Source organism: Taudactylus pleione, unplaced genomic scaffold (assembly GCF_031769625.1).
Source record: "Taudactylus pleione unplaced genomic scaffold, aTauple2 ptg001750l, whole genome shotgun sequence".
NCBI classification, from domain to species: domain Eukaryota; kingdom Metazoa; phylum Chordata; class Amphibia; order Anura; family Myobatrachidae; genus Taudactylus; species Taudactylus pleione.
The window spans coordinates 1,179,261-1,197,231 of record NW_028286147.1 but is presented as its reverse complement, the minus strand read 5'-3'; the positions used below and the strand labels follow the sequence as shown (position 1 = coordinate 1,197,231).

The 17,971-nt window shown below is 42.2% G+C and overlaps 1 protein-coding gene across 2 annotated transcripts in view; it reads left to right on the top strand.

The window, feature by feature from the left end:
- Positions 1-261: 261 nt before the first annotated feature.
- Positions 262-17,971, top strand: part of MYO5B (myosin VB) — a 132,147-nt gene continuing 114,437 nt past the window's right edge. For both annotated transcript variants that reach the window (XM_088464695.1, XM_088464693.1), the window contains exons 1-3: positions 262-415; positions 5,885-6,028; positions 10,198-10,279. In XM_088464695.1, the coding sequence (XP_088320821.1) occupies positions 332-415; positions 5,885-6,028; positions 10,198-10,279 (310 nt within the window). In that variant the 5' untranslated portion in view covers positions 262-331. The remainder of the gene's footprint in view (positions 416-5,884; positions 6,029-10,197; positions 10,280-17,971) is intronic.

Genomic DNA, 17,971 nt, shown 5'->3' with positions numbered 1-17,971 from the left:
GATATTAACGCAAAAAACGGACTTATCGCTCCCATATTGAATACCCCTAAAAATTTTCTTGTTTACCGAGCATTTCACTAATGTCCTTTGTTAAGCTTGTTTTGTATATTGTGCTGTCCTGTTAGGAGAAAAGTAAATAACATGATTATCATGATTATTATTATTGTGCTTCCAATGTACAGACCTAGTTGCTCTTGGTTTTGTAGCATGGCGGTAGTAGGAGAATATGATATGAAGCTTATAGCGTTCGTCTTTCAGGGATGAGAAGAACCAGTCAATCATTGTGAGTGGGGAGTCTGGAGCAGGGAAAACGGTGTCTGCCAAATACGCAATGCGATACTTTGCCACAGTCGGGGGTTCTGCCAATGAAGCCAACGTGGAAGAGAAGGTCCTGGCATCCAGTCCCATTATGGAGGTAAGGAAACCTACGTACACAAGTTTCATCAATATGCGTTGCGTATGAATATGGCACACCAAACAGGTTTAGTGTACAAGTTATCCATAACCCTCGGGGGAGACGGAAGTTTTTGAGGTTACTTATTGCATAGAATTTGCACCATCAAAAACAGTGATTGGCTAAGTCATCCTCACAGCTTCCGCACCTAATTGTGCGTCTTTTGCAGAGCACCTGCTTATTAAATGAATGATTATCATTCTACTATTAAGCTCTTTCGAGATCTGCAGATTAACATTGATAAATGCTGCTGTGCTCCGATATTAATAATTTACTAGAAGAAAAAGATCCAGAACCGCAATTTGTCCAGAAGACATTTTTGAAAATTTGGATTTCAGAAAATCTGTTTTTCAGAGATTTTTTTTTTTCTGCGATTTTTAAACTGGCGATTTTATTAAAGGCAAAAACCATTGAAAAATGGCTGAAAGACATATAAATTTAAACCCAACATCCACAATTTTCCTTTAATAATATGAATCACTGATTTAAAAAAACAACAAAAAAACTACTTGATAAATCAGGCACTCGCCTCCATTAAAATCTGTGGGAGCTGCAGGATTAGATCGGAGACATAACTATGAGGAAATCAACAGGCCACGCTGTAATCCTGAAACTAGAGGGTGTCTGCTGGCAGCCCCCTGAGCTACAAGCAGAAATCGGAGTTAAATAGCACTGCGATTCTAGTTATTGGCTTACTGCATGCGCTAACAGCATCATGCCCGGCACTTAAGTCGGAAAATGCTCTATACCACGACTAAACCTCGGGCATTAGTCACAGTAAACTTCATCTTCCAACTTAAGTGCCAGACGCGATGTGGTCAATTGAATAGCTCAGGGTACTGCTTCACGGAGCTAAACAACATCACGTTCAATTGAATTTCCCTTTGCAATAACTCGACAATTAAAAAGTATAGCAGAAAGTGACATAGTTTAAGTGGAACTGATTATAAAAGGCTAATTGGACAAGGATTAGGTAACATATTACTTAATTAGGTAGAGACCAATTATAAATAAAAATAAGGATAAGGTCACCGTTCTGATTTCACCCCTATTATTTATTTGCACAGTCCCACTTTCATATCACTAAGGGGGAGATGTATCATACTTTGGAGATCGATAAATGGTAGAAATTGACCATAGCAACCAATCATCTTCTGTCATTGAGTAGACTGTGCTAAATGATAGCTACGTATAAGCTGATTGGTTGTTATGGACAACCTCTCTATTTTTTTTTCCTGGAAGGTTTGATAAATGTCCCCACCAATGAGTTCTATGTCCTCTTATACTACTAAATACTACTTGCTAATAAGGTTTGTGTATTTACACACATATATATATATATATATATATATATATATACATACATACATATATATATATATATATATATATATATATATATATATATAGATACATACATACATACATACATACAGTCAGGTCCATAAATATTGGGACATTGACAGAATTTTCAGATTTTGGCCTCTATTCACCACCACAATGGTTTTGAAATGAAACAAACAAGATGTGCTTTAACTGCAGACTTTCAGATTTAATTTGAGGGTAATTACATCCAAATCGGGTGAACGGTGTAGGAATTACAACAGTTTCAATATGTGCCTCCCACTTTTTAAGGGGCCAAAAGTAATGGGACTATCAACTCAAAAGCTATTTCATGGACAGGTGTGGGCTATTCCCTCGTTATTTCATTATCAATTAAGCAGGTAAAAGGTCTGGAGTTGATTCTAGGTGTGACATTTGCATTTGGAATCAGTTGCTGTCAACTCTCAATATGAGATCCAAAGAGCTGTCACTATCAGTGAAGCAAGCCATCATTAGGCTGAAAAATCAAAACAAACCCATCAGAGAGATAGCAAAAACATTAGGTGTGGCCAAATCAACTGTTTGGAACATTCTTAAAAAGAAAGAATGCACCGGAGAGCTCAGCAACACCAAAAGACCCAGAATACCACGGAAAAACTGTGGTGGATAACAAAATAATTATTTCCCTGGTGAAGAAAAACCCCTTCACAACAGTTGGCCAAATCAAGAACACTCTCCAGGAGGTAGATGTGTATGTGTCAAAGTCAACAATCAAGACAAGACTTCACAAGAGTGAATATAGAGGGTTCAGCACAAGATGCAAACCATTGGTGAGCCACAAAACCAGGAAGACCAGATTAGAGTTTGCCAAACAACATCTAAAAAAGCCATTACAGTTCTGGAACAACATCCTATTGACAGATGAGACAAAGATCAACTTGTACCAGAGTGATGGGAAGAGAAGAGAAGGAAAGGAACTGCTCATGAGCCAAAACATACCACCTCATCAGTGAAGCATGGTGGTGGTACTGTTATGGCGTGGGCATGTATGGCTGCCAATGGAACTGGCTCCCTTGTATTTATTGATGATGTGACTGCTGACAAAAGCAGCAGAATGAATTCTGAAGTGTTTCGGGCAATATTATATGCTCATATTCAGTCAAATGCTGCTTGTTTGTTTAATTTCAAAGCCATAGTGGTGGTGAATAGAGGACAAAATATGAAAATTCTGTCAATGTCCCAATATTTATGGACCTGACTGTATATATATATATATATCAGTTGTATAAGAGGTATGCTTCAGCGCGATAAAGTCCCACAATAAGATCAGATCTTTTTCTATCCAAGATGTATTGCTGCTAAATCTCCAGAATCCCCTCGCCACAGGGAACACTGTTTATCAAGGTTTAAAACTTCATGTGTCATCCGGATCTCAGTCCTCAAACAGCCGACCGTAGGACCTCCTGGGTATCGCTGCCTCTAGAATGAACAGGAGATGCCACCGCGTCTCACGTCAGATGGCCACACTATATATATATATATATATATATATATATATATATATATATAAATAATAGTGTGTGGAGCTACCCCGATACACACACATTATTTAAATACAAATTAACAGACTTTTTTTTCTCCACATAAAGTGGTGAACTTTATATTTTTGGGCTTTTTAGTTTATTTTTAACAGATACAGCATTTGTACACCCGCAATAGCATAAGCTTAAATGTCAGTGATATCTAAGCTCATGTTTGAGCATGTTAATGCACATTTGTTACATTTTAATCAGATTTCCATATACCAAGTACGGTATATTGTATAACAGGAATTTATTTTTTTTTATTTTTTTTCTCTTTTAACCTGAAGCGTACAGTATATATATACAGGAGCAGGCCTTTGCTTGACCAGCAAGCTACATTTTTATAAAATGCACAATGCAGTCATGTAAGGACCACAAAATGACTGATGCTTCCTAAGCGACTAATCAAAACCATATATGGTTTATATTGTATTTTAGTTTTCATTGAATAAAAAATAGACAGGAATTTTTTTCCTAAACACACATCTTCAAATATTCTTTCTTCTGGCAAACCTTGGTGTCCCCAATAACACATTTGCACAATTGTTAGACTACAGATATCTGTGTTCTTGGTCTCTGTAAGCTGTGCCCTTTGCTCCGAAGTCCTCTGACTGTAGCCTCTGTTATTTTACAGGGTACTTACATGGTGTCTCTATTATTTACATTTATTACATTACTTATAATTAATACTAGACGTAACTTACCTTTGTGGAATTTGTTTTAGATTTCTATAAAATTGCAGACTGTACAAATTGAAATTCAAAATGAGATGGGAAGTGCATGCAGTCCTGTCACTGGGACCAGTCTGGGGTATAAAGGGAGTTTATGGTCATGTACAGACTGGAATGGTATAGTTTTTTGTGTTTTTTTTTTTAACTGGTTTTGCCTTTGGCTACCAGAAGGACGCAACACTCAGCTTGTCTGCTCCTGCATATTATCTGTAGAATATGACTTTATTTCCCACTCTATGGAAAGTATGTCTCAGTGAGCAGATAGGATCAATGGCAAAATGAAATAATGTTTTCACTACTGTATCTGTAATTTTTCAACAGTTAAACTTTATGAACAGTAATAGGGCCTCATTTATTAACAAATGTTATCATTCACAATGAGTGATAAACCTGGCTGCGTATGACAATGGTGCTCAAGCCAATCAGCTCCCAACTGTCATCTGTTTGAAAAAGGACAGTTGGGAGCTGATTGGCTGGAGCACCATTTATCATACACTGCCAGTTTTATCACTCGTTGTGAATGATAAAACTCATTGAAATATGAGGCCCATAGTGAGAAATGGCATGTTATTCTCACTGTATAGTACAAGGAATTATTTATATATTAAATAATTAGCCGAGGTCCCAGGTCCATTTACTAGTCTATCTCTCCCTCTCTCTATTTATTATTACCAGTTATTTATATAGTGCACACATATTCTGCAGCGCTTTACAGAGAATATTTGGCCATTCACATCAGTCCCTGCCCCAGTGGAGCTTACAATCTATATTCCCTACCACATGCTCACAGACACACTAGGGTTCATTTTTGTTGGGAGACAATTAGCCTACCACTATATTTTTGGAATGTAGGAGGAAACCGGAGGAAACCCACGCAAGCACAGGGAGAATATGCAAACTCCACACAGTTAGGGCCATAGTGGGAATCGAACCCACAACCTCAGTGCTGTGAGGCAGTAATGCTAACCATTACATGGTCTGTGCTGCACCTCTTCCTCTCCCTCTCATCCCCCTCTCTCTCTCCCTCCCTTTCTCTTTATCCCCTCCCTCTGTCTCTCTCTATCCCCCTCTAACCCTCCCTCTCCCTTTACCCCCCTCTCTTTCTCTCTCCCCCCTCTCTCTTTCCTTCCCTCTCTCTTTACCCCCTCCCTCTGTCTCTCTATCCCCCTCCCTCTCCCTCTCTATATCTCTCCCTCTCTCCCCCCTCTCTCTCTCCTTCCCTCTCTCTTTACCCCCTCCCTCTGTCTCTCTATCCCCCTCCCTCTCTCTCTATATATCTCTCCCTCTCCCCCTCTCTCTTTACCCCCTCCCTCTGTCTCTGTATCCCCTTCCCTCTCTCTCTCCCCCCCTCTCTCTCTCTCCCCCCCTCCCCCTCTATATCTCTCCCTCTCCCCCCCCCTCTTTCTCTGCATGTTTTCTATATGTTTAAGTTTCAGTTTAGAACCTTTCATTGTCAGACCATTCACTCATTCAAAACATAATTTTAGAAAGAAATCTAACTGTTTACATGGATAACTGTGGACTTTGCTTAGTGGCTTTTGACTTTTTATTAGAAGTCGCAGCATGTGCCCATAATCTGCAGACTTAGATGCAAGAGAGAAAAGAATAAAGACTTTGTAAATTGTACTTAAAAGAAATTAATTTGAACGTTGCTGATGATTACGATGGTTATTGAAGTTCTATAAACACTTTACATTTTTGCTTTCTTTGGTCATTGTTTTGTGGATTTGAAAGTGCTGTCCCTACAGATTAACCTCTGGCTACAAATTAACTCCTGACATTTGGTCACTCAGGCCATCGGAAACGCCAAAACCACCCGGAATGACAACAGCAGCCGGTTTGGGAAATACATTCAGATTGGGTTTGATAAGAGATATCACATCATTGGTGCCAATATGAGAACCTATCTCCTGGAAAAGTCACGTGTTGTGTTTCAGGTTTGTATCTCGGTTTTCCTATGTGAAATATGATAAGTGAAAGTTTTTTCTCTGTGTCAGCTTTTTGTTACATGAATGCTTGGTTCTTATTTTCATAGTTATATGGTTCCTAAATTGCAGTTATATCAAGCGCTGGGCGTTCAATGAGAGCTACGTCTGCCATGAAGGGAATATGTCTAGGACCACACTAATCCGAAGGCAGCAAAATAATTACTATTAGATCATTTTCTCATGTTTCACTGATGTTTTGTTTTTTTTCTTTACCTTTGGAATTACATAAATCGCTCTTTTTTAAAAAAAAATTTGTTATCGCAGATAACAAGACATACTTGCCAACATTCTGGCTCCCACAGGTTGGCACAGCGGGGGTAGGGCAGGCGGGGCGTGGCATAAGCGGGTTGTGGCGGGGACTTGACGTGACACTGGGGGCGGAGCGGTGGTCATGATTGTGCCATCGAGGCCCCACCCCCCTGCTATACAATGGCAAGATTACCAGCATTGTGAAACAGGGGGTGTGGCCATGATGATGCATTTCAGCGTGAATTGCGGCATCCTCCTCCCGCAGCGGGAGTGTGGGGAGTGTGTGTAGGGGGGCTGAAGTAGGTAGATTTAGATAATGATTTGTATGAGGACAGATAAGGAAAATAATTATCAAATGCATGCTCTCATTTCTAACATGGTTTATTAAATTAAATGGCAATCGGAACACAATATTGATACTAATGTTGTTTTATTTAATTCAATAAGTTATGATGTAGAATTGGAGTGCTGACTATTCCGCTACAGAATTTATTGGCGATTTTTTTTTTTTTCAATCATGTAGTTTTATTGAAGGTACAGAGTTATGCTGGTGTGTACCCGGCACGATGTCTTCTATGGCGGATCCCGGCAGCGTTGTAACGACAGCGGGGGCCATGCTGCATTGGGCAGCATGGCTCCCGCTGCCGTTATCGCCCATCGTACCTGCATGCACCTACCCAGCGGGTGCACACTGGGCCTGATTCAGACACGGTCGCAAGCGCTGTGCGCTCGCAACCGGGTCGATGGTGGGCCAGTGCGCATTCGCACGACGGATGCCTGCTCCGTCGTGCGCATGCGTGAGACCCAGATAGTGACGGGCACTCCGTCGCTCCGGGTCTCGTACCAAAGGGGGTGTGCTGTCGATGTTGAGTGACAGCACCTCCCCTTTGGTAGGCGGGCCGGGGGAGTGGCTGCCCAAACAGAGGCGTTTCCATGTGAACGCCTCCGTTTGGGGGCGGCCCCACTGACATCACGAGTGATGTCAGTGGGAGAGATTTCGGCTCTGTTAGAGCAGAAATCTCTCTGGGGCTTGCGGCAACGAGACCCTACCACAAGGGTCTCGTCACAAGCCCGATGGTCGCGATGGTCTTGACCATCGCAACCATCTTCCTGGCCGCTCGCTATAGCTGTGGGTGGTCACCCACAGCTATGCGAGCGGCCAGGAGGCCATTCTAAACAAAAAATAACCCGGCCCTGATTCAGAGCGAGCACTCTGTCAGAGCGTCCAGCTCTGACAGAGCATCCAGCTCTGAATCAGGGCCTCTGTACGATGTGCCCGATATGACATCTGATCTGGCGGATCGGACGACATATCGCCTAGTGCAGTGGTTCCCAAACTGGGTGCTGTGGCACCATGGGGTGACTCAGGGCTCTTGCAGGGGTGCCTCGGGTTGATGGTCCAGTACCAAATAAAATAATTTTTAGTCAGTGTGATAGGCAAAACCAGTGCTAATGTCTGCCAATCAAAAAATTTGCGGACAAAAAGAAGCGCAGCCCTGTCAACCACCACAGAACTGAGCCTAAAGCCGGGTACACATTAGGCGATATGTCCTCTGATCCAGCGCGGATGCAGCATGGCCCCTGTCGTCGCTCCGTCACTCCCGGCATTGGCAAATGTGTATGCACATTCCGATGCCGGGACCCCCGCCAGGTCCCGTTGCGAAAGAGATTGTGCTGGGTACACGTTATTTAAATTTTGCTGAATTTCTCAATAAGAAACTTTTGGCCCAAGGGTGCCGTGCAAAAAATTCTGATACTGTCGGGCGCAGTGATTGGAAAAAGTTGGGAACCACTGGTCTAGTGTGTACCCGGCTTTAGAGTACAAAGAAACCTGAACATAGCAGCTCACAAGGAGAACAGTGTACATCTTTCAGTGGTCATGAGAGTGGAGACAAATAAGAATGAGACAGTATTTATCAGGGTATGACCGGTAAATAAAGAGAACTACATTAACAATCAGAGAGGTCGAATGCACCCTAAGGAAGGGTACAAACTTAAAGAAAAATTGTTTAGCTGGGAGGGAGTGGGAGGTGGGGGGGGGGGATTATAGGTGTGATGGGAAAGTGGGGTGACTGGTATAGCCGCGGCTAGCAAGGTTCAGAATATATATTCAGAACAGATCTAGGGAACACAAGGGAGGGGTAACTTTGCTGAGAGCAGGGTATGAACCCAAAAAGAGTGGTATGGGTAGGGGAGCGAGTCTGAAGTGGGTGGGGGGGAGAACAACAGAAATGAAAATAAAATATGATAAAGGAAAAAGTCGTCTAATTTGAGCAAGGCCAGGAGGGGGTCATATTGTGTGTTGTGTACCAAGGTGCCCGCACCGCGTGGAATTGTTTTGGAGGCTGGTGATGTATTCCAATATAGATACAAACCAGATCCGATTTACTAGTTCTAACGATGCATTTTTCTTTTTGTGTTTTGTGTGTATGTTTTTTTCTCCTTTTTGGAGATTAACAGTAATCACCTTTGCTAGGCTAGCAGCTGTAAAATGACGGTGGTGAGTCCTTATCGCTATACAAATCTGATTCCCCAGGTGCTGCTTAGTGCTTCGAGCTGACCTTTTTGTTTTTGCATGATTAAAAGTTCCATAACTTGCTATTTAGAGAAAAGGAAAACTTCCTGTGTCAGATGCCTGCGGTAATGGTGTCAAATATCCATTTATCCAATGTAAGCATGGAGTACGGGACTGTTCAGTTTGTTTGCAAATCCTTCAACAACTGCTAATTGTTTAGTTGTTTGATCAATTTATTTTTCTTTTGGCTGCCGGTTTATAGTTTGTAACTGTATCTGCTGATTTCTCCCACTCGCTTGGTCTCGCTGACTGATGCTGGCAGCTAACAATTTAATACGTTACACCTCCCACTGCCTGCTGGGGGAGGGATCCCCTGGGACAAATCCACAGTCAGTACAGCTGTAGGAGAAAGGGAATCATTGTGGGGGAGATTTATCAAAGCTTGGAGAGAGATAAAGTACCAACCAATCGGCTCCCAACTGTCATTTTACAGGCTGTATTTGAAAAATGACAGGAACTGATTGGTTGGTACTTTATCTCTCTCCAAGTTTTGATAAATCTCCCCCTAAATGAGAAACTGGACAGCAAACATTGTTTGAAATAACAAAACACCTGTAAAATGTGACCTTTTATTTTTGGCCGGTCGACAAATTCATGAGTGTTTGCTCAACCCCAGCATTGGAGCATCATGATACACAGGCATTGGGGCTTCTACCCCAGTTCTAGTAACTTAAGGGTTTATTCCAAAAATTTCAAAGAAAAAGAAAAAAAAAAAAGCAACTTTACCTTTTAATATTTAAATGAAAAAAAGTTGTTGCAAGGTGACGATTTCAGATAAAGAAAGTTTGCAGTACGCTAGTAAATGAGTTGGATTTGTTCTCACCTGCCAAAGTGATAAAACCAGTAGACAGGGTCTAGCCTGAAAACAAATTGAAACAGATTTCCCCAGTGACAGACAAATGTTCCATTACTTGCCGCCTCCCAGCTGGGATAGATGCTCTCCTGGTATTTGTTTTTCTGCCAGGTCCATTTTCCTTTCTCTATAAAACCAGTGATGAGAACACGGGCTTCCATACAAGACTATCTCGTCTATTATTATTTTATGATACAGGCTTGTTAAGTCGATGCTCATTGTGATGCCCAATTAAAATGATAGTCGTGGTCGGGGGTTCAGAATATACTGTATATTTTAATAGTATTGGTCCAGTTCACAAAAATGCAGCTTCTACTGTACTCAAGTGGCTGCTGTACTTTCATTTTACACCATAACTATGATGTTTGTGATTGAGAGATACCAGATGCCTATGCTAGCCAGGATTTCATGCTATACTTATGTTTTTTTTTTTTTTACCAGGCAGAGGATGAGAGGAACTATCACATCTTCTACCAGCTGTGCGCCTCCGCCGGCCTGCCCGAGTTTGCCGACTTCTCACTGTGTAAGTAGTTATTTACAGGTATACTCTTCCGCAGAGATCGACTAACTATTAGAAGCGGAACAATAATGACTAAAGTCCATTAGATTGTCAGTATGAATCATTGTGTCCCACAGATGTGTGCTTAGATATAAGTACATCAGAGTGTGCATGATTACCCCATCTATAAAGTTTATAAAATATTGCGCTTAATGGACCACTGACTGTGACAGCAGCAGTGTATTAAGATGCACTAAGCTTGTGATAATATACATCTCATGTAATAAGAATTATGGGGTCAAAATTCCATTCTTTCCGTAGCCGCTAACCGTACAGATCTTACTGTCCCGGGTGCAATTTAATTTTGATCTTATTGAATCCACGTCTTCTGATTTGGCTAAATACCATGCAATTTTTTTCTTCACGTGCAAAAAATGTCCATTGTTAATTGCAGCTCTATCCCCCGTATCTGAGATCTCTGCTGTGCAACTCTCCTCCTCTGGTACTCTCTTCCCTACTCAATAAAACAGCTGCACTTTTCAAACCTTCCCTAACAATGCACTTGTCCATCAGACATCAGCCCTCCTCACATTCTGATCTCTCAAATGTCGGTCTTCCCTTCACAGTTCTTCCCAGTTATATTAGTGTGCACGTACTGACGAGCAGGGCCCTCCTGTTATCCCCCTGCACTATCCCTGTGTCCAGTACACTCCCATTCATATTCCATGTATAGTACTTCCTATCCAGTAACCCAGGGCGATACTGTTTTTATTGTCACTCACATTGCCAACTCATTACTTCACTCTTTCATTTCTACCCTTGTGCGGTCTGTTTTGTACTTTTATACATTAGGGGGCATATTCAATTAGGCGCGAAAAGTCCCGGACTTTTCGCATGCCGGACTTTTCGCCGTCATCGCTGGTTTTACCTGCGGAAAAGTTTAGCGCACATCATCGCTTAACCCCGTATTCAGTTCCAAAGGACTCGAAAAATGGGACCCGGTGAAACTCAAACAGACTAAAAGTGCTGCTGTCAGTTTTTGGGAAATCAGCCTGACCCCCCCCCCCCCCAAAAGATGCACTAACATGGGGGATCACTATAGATACCCCCGAATAGCCCTACTGAAGATATTTGGGGTACTTAAAAGTTCTCAGTCGTTGCTAATTAGCGTAGTTGCACAAGTGGTGAAGAATAGCATTTTGTAGCTTTTTTTGGGAGAAAATAAGTAGTCCCAGCCGATTTGGGGTACATGAAAATGGGGGGTAGCATATTTTAAAGTTGCTAATGTGAAGTTTAAAAAAAAACCTTAAAAACTCCACCTGCCGCAAGCACCTGCAACGTTAAAAACACCTGGGGCATACTTGGGGAACCCCCCTGGAGTCTATTTCGCTAGTTTTTAAGTTTGTCCCCCAACTTTGTACTTTTTCGGCCCCTTTTTCAAAGTAATTTATTGAGGTGTTCTTAATTTTTTTTTTTTTTTTTTGACAGTTTACCTTTGGGGGGCTGTCCCAAGGGTGCAAGTTTGCACCCCAAAACCCCAATTTTGCACTTTTTTTTGCCTCCTTTCATAGGCTAATCTTTTTCGCCTATTCCAATGCATTGACTTTCCGCATCGGCGAAAGTCTTAGGAATGGAATACGGGGTTACATTTTTTCGCCGAAAACAGCTTTTCGCACCTAATTGAATATGGCCCTAAATTGGATTTGTTCCCTTTACTCTACATACACTTGGTGGCACCACTATAAGTAGAAAATATTTATTATAGCAGCTTTGACTAAACTGGGGGAAAATAATATTGTCAGTAAATTGTTTGTTCTCCTTTTTATCACTATAAATCAGTTTTTTACGGAAGTTCCTCATATTGACTGATCATGTCATTAATCCTGCACAGGTGAATGAATAAACTGTAATTGTTTTTAATTATTTATCTCACATGCTCACACAGGGCAGAGCCAGGTGCGCATTTAGTATACACTCACTATTGACATTCACGTTGTCCCAACTGAGCATATACTCCTTTTAGAATTCTTCTGTCTCCTGGTCAGAGCATCACAGCTTTTTAAAAACACCATTGTTCAGCCTATAAATGTAATGGTTGCCTCTTATTCTGCTTGCCAACATTCAAAATGGCTGCCTGCCACTGTGAATGTGTTCATTTGCTTGGCATAGCCGACGCATTATTACAAAACTTTATTACATTAGACAAAAACATTGATAGTCTTAAAACATTCACACACAAAAAAAAACGATCAGACCTCAATATAGTGAAATTGAGCGTGGAAAGTTAGGGGAAATTGGCAATACACCGTATCTCACTCCCGAGAATGGAGAATAAAACTGAAAAGTGTTTTACACAGCTGAGAAATAATCTATGTATGCTTTGTTAATTGCTTGATTTGAAACAGTCATTAGCTGAATGAACTGTAATAAACATTATAGCTTGCTCAGCAAACATGTTTGCAGAAGCTACTTACTACACGTTCCAAGCAGACTGCGATATAAGCGCTCTGAAAGTTTCATTGGGATCTGGTTCAATGATCTAAGCGCTTAGATGTTTTTGCTGCATAGTCTCCATAGGTCTGCGGCATAGATTATCTAGTATATTGTACCAGACTAGCAGCAAATCATGGTCCGTATACCCCAAAATGATGAAACAAATGGGATTAAAATTCAAAACTAGGAGCTCCCACCTTCCCACATATGACTTGTGCTTTTGAAGTCTGGAGACTAAATAGTATTTTAGTGGATTGGGGGAAGTGGTTTGATGTCTATTATAATGAATTTCTCATTTTGCAACTAGTATATTTAGACTGAATGCATTGCTGTGTGTTATAATTGTATTTAAATTACGGTTACATTAAAATGTAGCTCAAATTAACGGTAACTGTTGAATAGTTGGCCAATAGTGAAGTAAATATACTAACGACCATATACCAACTATTTATTATAATTGTTATTATAATATGATCATTTTCCTTTTCTACAATTATTGTATTACATTTCTTACCATGGGTGTGAATAGTATGTCTCTGGCTAGGCCTATTGTATTGTGTTAGGGTATCTCATCCTGCATGTAGGCTCTGTTCATGCTACTGCCTATAGTATTGGCTGCTGATTTGTCCCAGAGAGTAAGTCTAGAGGGTGTGGATAACCTATGCACAGGGGGCATTTATCATGCTGACTCAAACACTTAGCGTGTCACAGTATTTACTATACCACCTGCTGTTAGCCAGAACTATACATCATATACACACACACTGTTGATCGTATATAAATGCTCAGGTATCTTACACTCGTATCCGTTTCATGCTATAATAACTAATAACCATTTAGTCACTGTGCAGCCTGTGCATAACATCATCTCTGTCCCACCATATATAACCAATATGCTCAATAGCCGTGTACTCAGGGCCTGATTCAGAGGCGCTCGCAAATAGCGAGTGCTCGCTCCGAATCAGGGTGGGCGCTGGTTATTTTAGTTGCGGCCTCCTGGATGCTCGCATGGTTGTGGGTGACCACCCACAGCTATTGCGAGCGGCCAGGATGATGGTCGCGGTGGCCAAGACCAGCGCGACCATCGGGCTTGCGACGAGACCCTTGTGGTAGGGTCTCGTGTCCGCAAGCCCCAGAGAGCTTCTGGCTCTAATATAGCCGGAAGCTCTCCCACTGACATCACTGGTGATGTCAGTGGGGCCGCCCCCAAACGGAGGCGTTCACATGGAAACGCCTCTGTTTGGGCAGCCACTCCCCCGGCCCGCCTACCAAAGGGGAGGTGCTGTCACTCAACATCGACAGCACACCCCCTTTGGTACGAGGGGCCGCCCACAAACGGCAGGTGTTCGCTTGGGAACGCCTTAGTTTGTGAAGCCACCCCCCGGCCACGCCTACAAAATGGGGCGAGCTGTCGATCAACATCGACAGCCGCCCCTTTTGTAGTGAGCCACAGAGCGAGTGCTTTTTGCGCTCGCGCGTACGCACTGGGCCACCATCGACCCGCTTGCGAGCGGGTCTGAATCAGGCTCTTGGTATGCAGCCTAATATAAAGCAATCAATTAATATGTGACCATGTGCATATGTAGACATTAAGCTAATTCATATCACTCCATTTTGTGTCTCAAACACAGCCATATTTAAACCCTTTTAAGCAGACACTGTACTACTAATAAATGCACTTAAAACACTTGTTCTGTATGCTTCAGACACTGTCCTTATTAAACACGTCCCTCCAAATACCACCCATTACTGCTAATTTAATCCCTTGCAGTTGTAGACATTGAACTTGAAAACTAATTTTTGTGTCACTCAGGCAAAATAAAGGCAGAATCCATCTTGCAATAAATATCCTTATGCAACTTACAGCAGCCGACCAACAATGCAGGGAATCGGGCGTATTTATAATGGGTGCAGAGTATGCGGGGCACACGGGCCCCTGGGTCCATGGGGGGCTCGAACGGAAACATCCTGCACCCATATTATACTTACCTCTCCGGAGTCCCACGTCGACGCCGGTGTCTGGGCTGTAAAAAAAAAACAGCTGGAAAATGTCCGCCGCGGCCATTTTCCTGTCGTTTGCGCAGTACAGGGAAAATGGCCTCCACGGCCATTTTCCAGGTGACCTGCACATGTGCTATAGACTCTGGGCACACTCTAGAGCCCAGAGTCTATAAGTGCGGCGCTGGCCGCACACCGCTCAGTGCGCTGCTAGCCACCGGACGGAGAGGAGGGGGCCCGTGACGGAGACGGCACGTGATGGAGACTGCACACGGGCCCCCTCCTCTCTAGAAACGCCCCAGCAGGGAATACCCCAGTCATTCCTTACATGGCTTATACCTTTGTACATGCTTATACCTTTGTACAGCTCACCTGGTGTAACACCATTGACGAAACCATAACTAGCCAGTACACGCATAGGGCCTGATTCTGGTGGACACAGCAGCGTCTGTGGGGGGTCGCCGTCTGCGACTTTATGAAAATGCAGCTACAAACTCCATTACTTGTGTACATCCGTGCGGCCGAGTGTGTAAGGGCTGAGACGCCCACTTATGGCATCAGTGCACGCTATAATACCGATGGGTGCCGCCTTAAGCGCCACCATCGGTCATGTGGTCAAGACTTCCACCAGCCCTATGTCAGGTGTAGTTTCTCCGTCCGAGTATGGCCTCCTATGTGACCGGTCCAGCGCCTGCGTACGCAGCCACTTTCATTGACACGCCTGCAACTGTCCCATAACGCGCCCACTGAACGGACCTTTTTTGCGTGCATTTCTACCCACCGCACAGGAGCGCCCATCACTTTTCCATAAACATTTCTGTTTCCTTCTTCAACCTTGGTGCGTATAGTCTGTGGAACGCATACGCTGTAGGTGTTTTTTTGTTTTTTTTATAAATATGCGCGCACAGTTGCAAAAAATCTAGCGACTACATGAATTTCCACATTGCCTGCGGCTCTGAAACAGGCTCGTTATCCATGCTCCATTAAACAAACACATGTAACAATTTATCACAAACTAGGGCGCGTATTCAATTAGAGGCAAAAAGACGGAAAGGTTTCGCCTGTCCGACTTTCCGTCTCCTTCGCCTGTTTTAGAGACGAAAACTTTTTGTGCGCGTCCCCGCTTTTCGCCCTATTCAACTCCTAATCAGGTGCAAGCGGCGAATGCGGACCAGGCGGAAAGTACTGTCAGAATTGGGGAAATCAGTCTGTATCCCAAAAAAGATGCAGTAACATAGGGAATCAATGTAGATGTATGCTAATAGCCCTAATAAAAGTGTTTGGGGTACTTAAGTAGTTTATATTTCTTCTTATTAGCATCTTTGCATAAGTGGTGAAGAATGGCATTATGTAGTATTTTTGAGTGAAAATAAGTAGTCTTGTCAAATTTGGGGTACTTGAAAATGGGTGCTAGCTTATTTTTATGTCTCTAAAATGAACTTTTTTAAAAAAATTCAAAAACGCACCTGCGGCATGCACCTGCAATCCTAAAAACACCTGACCCATCCTTGCAGACCCCCAAGAAGTCTATTTAGCTAGTTTTTATGCTTGTCCCCCCACTTTTTACTTATCCACCCCAAAAATTAAAGAACTTTTTTGGGGATTTTCTTAGGTTTTTTTATTGTTTTTTGCCAGATTTGTCCTTTGGGGGACTGTAATAGAAATAGATAGTAATAACAATTGCGCAATTAACCAGAAATCTGCAGCAATTAAGATCATATGGGAGTGAACATCGATACTCCTAAAATTGTAGAATAAAATATAGATAGATATAATTGCGCCGAAAGCTGGAGAGATGATGTAAACAATTTTATTATAATAAAATCCACAAAATTACATAAAATAGAGTGTCACAGTGCATCACTTCATGTAAATAACATGGATAATAAATATGAAAAGTGTCAAAGTGCAATCTAATTGGAAATAGAACGATTGTCCTTAGATCATACCTTATAGAATGCAAGGATATAATCCAAAACATCCAAATAATGAACAACATACGTATAACAAAATGAGAAGCATAAATAATGCAATTCAGTATGAAGGAAGCATACCATATGGGAATGGTGGTGCGTGAGAATATGATATCCAAGGGATCCAAATGAATCCATTCATCGACGCACCACCAAGCTTTGCCCAAATGCAAGTCCTTTAGAAGTCCAAGTGCACTTGAAAAAGGATCAAAATCCGAAACGCGTTGTGCTCCATGCCGTGCTGTGGTACCTTGGACTTCTAAAGGACTTCAATTTGGGCAAAGCTTGGTGGTGTGTCGATGAATGGCCTAATTTGGATGCCTTGGATATCATATTCTCACGCGCCACCATTCCCATATGGTATGCTTCCTTCATACTGAATTGCATTATTTATGCTTCTCATTTTGTTATACGTATATTGTTCATTATTTGGATATTTTGGATTATATCCTTGCATTCTATAAGGTATGATCTAAGGACAATTGTTCTATTTCCAATTGGATTGCACTTTGACACTTTGGGGGACTGTGCCAAGGGTTCTGGGTCGTTTTCCCATATTTGCACCCCAAAATAAAGATTTTGCACTTATTTTCACCTGCTATTCTTAGGAGAAACTTTTTCGCCTGTTACATTGCATTGCGTTTCCGCTTAGGCGAATTCCGTCTGAAATTGAATTTCGAGATAAGTTCCGAACAGGCGAAAAGCGTCAGTAGGCAAAACTTTTTCGTCGATTATGGCTTTTCGCTGCTAATTGAATACGGCACTAAGCCTTAAACTGATAATGCAATCAATTCATATTCCAATATATGCACTAGTTCCTCTTTCTGCCAAGTACTCAACTACTCCTTACACCGTCAACTAACCCATATATATCTACTTAGAGTAATACCAAAACACAGACAACATTGCAGTCACAACTCTTTCTGAAGCATAAACTGTGTTCTCCAATTATACTCTCCACCGATACTTGACTATTTCGGTATTCATCTGAACTCCATTATCCTTTGTTGTAATCCATGTGGGTGTCCATCGTCAGAATCCAGGTGTTTGTGAAGAGGCAGCCAGCTCTAAAGAAATGAACGGAACGCCTTGTGTGACCCAACTTATTCTTTTTGCCTCTGGACAGGACCAAGCCAGAGGAAGTAGTCGCATCTGTTGACCATGTCAGGAGGCTTGGGGTTGCCAGGTCTTTTGTCAGTGGAGAGCAGAATATATTTTTATGTTAATGCACTGGTTTTGGCCAGTATAGACA